This window comes from Amblyomma mixtum, chromosome 5 (assembly GCF_055824585.1).
Source record: "Amblyomma mixtum isolate Tamu chromosome 5, ASM5582458v1, whole genome shotgun sequence".
Classification (NCBI taxonomy): Eukaryota; Metazoa; Arthropoda; class Arachnida; order Ixodida; family Ixodidae; genus Amblyomma; species Amblyomma mixtum.
The window spans coordinates 139322907-139326074 of NC_143016.1; the positions used below are offsets into that span (position 1 = coordinate 139322907).

The window sequence follows — 3168 nt, forward strand, 5'->3', positions numbered from 1 at the left end:
CTACCTTCCAAACTGCGAGAAAAGCCCTTCAAAGTATCGTTCAGCGCACAAATCACCAGGGAGCGAAATAGCGGTGTCGCAAAAAAACATTGACGACATTAGTGTTTCCATGAAGCAGTCAGGTTTAAATCCTCTGTAGCCTCTTCCGACGAGACTTGAGCGGAGAAATAACGAGCATTATAAAATCCAGGCTGCCTTACTCTCGGATGGCGAAATACCACACTGTACTCGTTATTTCTGAAGAAGAAATGAGTGGCGATAGAGGAAGAGCAGCGTGAGTTTCAGAGAGCGTCATTGGAGAAGGCAGCGCTCATTAAAGTGCAACATCGTTTGTGCCCTATTCGACCTGTGTACCAGAAGAGAAAATTTGTTGAAGCGCTGCCACAGTCAAAGGTCGAACGAAGAAAAAGAAGCACACGTTTCACTTCTAGAGCCCACAGTGGTGCGCTGGTGGAACGATCGGTTGAGTTTCGGGTGGTTGGTTGAGGTTTTGTTTTTCTCCCTGAGCCTTTGCCTTTGTCGTTTTGTGGGCATCAAGCACACGGTGAGGCCGTAAGCCCGGGGTATGTCTACCCAGTCTCCCGGCCAGGGGAGCTCCTCCTGGTCGGCATCCCTTTCCCCTGATGTCTTGCCCTTGGAGGCTTTTTTGCGCAGTGGCGTCGGCAGCATCCCGGTTGCGCTGGTGCCTAAGGATGGTGGCGCCATCAAGATGACTAATCCTGGAATTGTTCGGGCTGCGCTCCAGTCAGCCACTTCTCATTATGAAGCCATCAGTGAGGTCCGCCAGTTTGGACGCGGCGGTATTCTCTGCAGGTCCTCAGACCTTGCCTGCGTCAGAGATCTTCTAGCTACCTCGTCTTTCGCATCTCTCCGGGTAAGCTCTTTTATTCCGCCTCATCTGGCTTGCACGAAGGGCATTGTCCGAGGCGTCGACTCATCGCTGTCTCCAGTTGAGACCCTTGATCTGCTGTCCGCCGCAGGTGTTGTTGCTGTGCACCGCTGTAACCGTGATGTTGGCAACATGCGGGTGCCCACTGAGTCGGTAATTGCCACCTTTGCCGGCACGTCTTGCCCCAGTGAAATAAAGGCCTGGCCTCTAATTTTTCGGGTTGACCAGTTGTCGTCTAGGCCTCTGCAGTGCTCCAACTGCTGGCGCTATGGCCATAGCGCCGGCGGTTGTAAATCCTCCTTGCGCTGCTGTCACTGTGGTGAAGATCATGCTACGAGCACCTGCTCTGAGCACAACGAGAAGTGCTGCCTTTGCGGTGGCGCCCACGCTGCTAATTCTTCCAACTGTCCCTCTCGTGCGCAGGAAATTCAGATCCTGGAGGTTATAGACCGAAAACGATGTTCGCGCCGAGAAGCTATACAGGAAATTAAGGAACGGGCCTACGGGTATGCAGGGGTGACCGCTCGTCAGGGCATGACTTTAGACTCAACGCTGACTCAGGCAATTGCGTCTGCTGTGGAAGCGTCCATGACAAAAATGGTAGAGAAAATTGCAGCAAGTGTTTCGGAATGCCTCACCAACGTCCTCGCTTCCCAGCTTACTAATGCTATGCAGACCAGTTTGGCTTCTCTATCGAATGTAATTACCCCTGCTCTTGTACGTTCTTCTCTATCTGCAACATCTCAGCCCCAGGAACAAACTTCTGCACCCAACATTGTTCTTACCTCGGGTACTTCCAGTGACGCTGGAGTTATCTCTGATTCCGAGATGATGGAGCCTGACGTGCGGGTCCTAAAGCGTAGCGGGTCCCCGATATCTCCTTCATCTTCTTCTCGTTCACAATCCAAATCACAGAAGAAGCAGCTTGGCAATATGCCGAAGGACACCATTTTAGAGCAGGCAGTTGCTGCTGCTCTGCTTTCGAAAACATAGCGTCGTTGCGAGTTTTGCAGTGGAACTGTCGCTCTATTCTTACAGCTTCAACAGATTTACACTGTATTTCTTCCCAGGTTAATCCGGATATCATTCTTCTTCAAGAAACGTGGCTTTCAGCCGACAAACATTTTCACTTTAAAAATTATCGTTCATTTCGTCTAGATCGCCAGTCACGAGGAGGGGGTTTGCTTACGTTAGTTTCTTCAAAACTTTGCCACAAGGCTAAGGTATCTTTTCAGCTAATGTCCCCTGACTGTGAGATTTTGGCATTAGACTTTCTTCTTCCTGGGTGCTCCCCATTTTCCTTAGTTAATGTTTATTTCCCCTATGGAGTCCAGGATACTAGACCTCTAGATTCGCTTCTTGCTAGCTGTGGAAACCCACTTCTCATGGCTGGCGATTTCAATTCACACCATGTGTCTTGGGGCTACCGCACAAATCTATGTGGGAAGCGCCTTTGGGACTGGGTTGCTGATAACAGCCTTACGTGTTCAAATTCTGGTTCAGCCACTTACCTTTGCGCTCAGTCTAAATCAGTTTTAGATCTTACATTCACCAGTCCTGGAATTGGCATAATGAATTGGTCGACTGTTGACTGCGGCTCCTCAAGTGACCATATACCTGTTCGTTTTGATATCTTATGTCGTGTAACTCCTGCGGCTCGTCCGTTGCGGACGCATGTAAATTATGATAAATTTGAGACGATGTTGCGCTCTGCCCTCGCGTCAGTTTCTAACATCGCCGAAGATCACCAGTCATCAAGCATATGCCTGGCTTTAGAGGATTGCCGGAAAAAGTCGGAGTTCCTGGTGCGGCCCTCAAATGGGAATTCCTCTAATCATTGGTGGAACGCGGACTGTACGAGGGATTACAGGCGGAGGAAGGCAGCATGGAAAAAGCTTCTTTATAACCAATGCCCAAATAACTGGAAAGATTATAAATTCATAGCAGCCACCTTTAAACGCACAGTCTCTCGTGCGAAAGAGAAATATGACTCTGAACATTTTGATTTTCTTTCAAAGTCAGGCAACCGACGGGCATTATTTGGCTTTTTACGGTCCAGGAAACAGGTCCTGCCTTCTCGTGATTTACAGTCCTTAGTGATGTCTCCAAAGGAAGCTATCGAGGTGGTTGAATCAATTGCCGCGGGCTTGCATAAGCGGTTCTCGTCTCTATTTCCTTTGTGTCCCGTGTTGTTTGCGCACAGGACGCCAGATAATTATTTCACTAAAGTCACTCTTTCGGAGCTTTCTCAAGTTGTTCAAACATTACCAGCTTCTGCT

General features: G+C 49.2%; 1 protein-coding gene across 1 annotated transcript; it reads left to right on the forward strand.

Moving 5' to 3' along the window:
* The first annotated feature begins 476 nt into the window (after positions 1-476).
* On the forward strand, positions 477-2362 carry LOC149343893 (uncharacterized). The gene has a single exon (XM_089542519.1). The coding sequence runs from the start codon at positions 566-568 to the stop codon at positions 1880-1882; it is 1317 nt and encodes a 438-aa protein (XP_089398645.1). The 5' UTR covers positions 477-565; the 3' UTR covers positions 1883-2362.
* Positions 2363-3168: the final 806 nt, after the last annotated feature.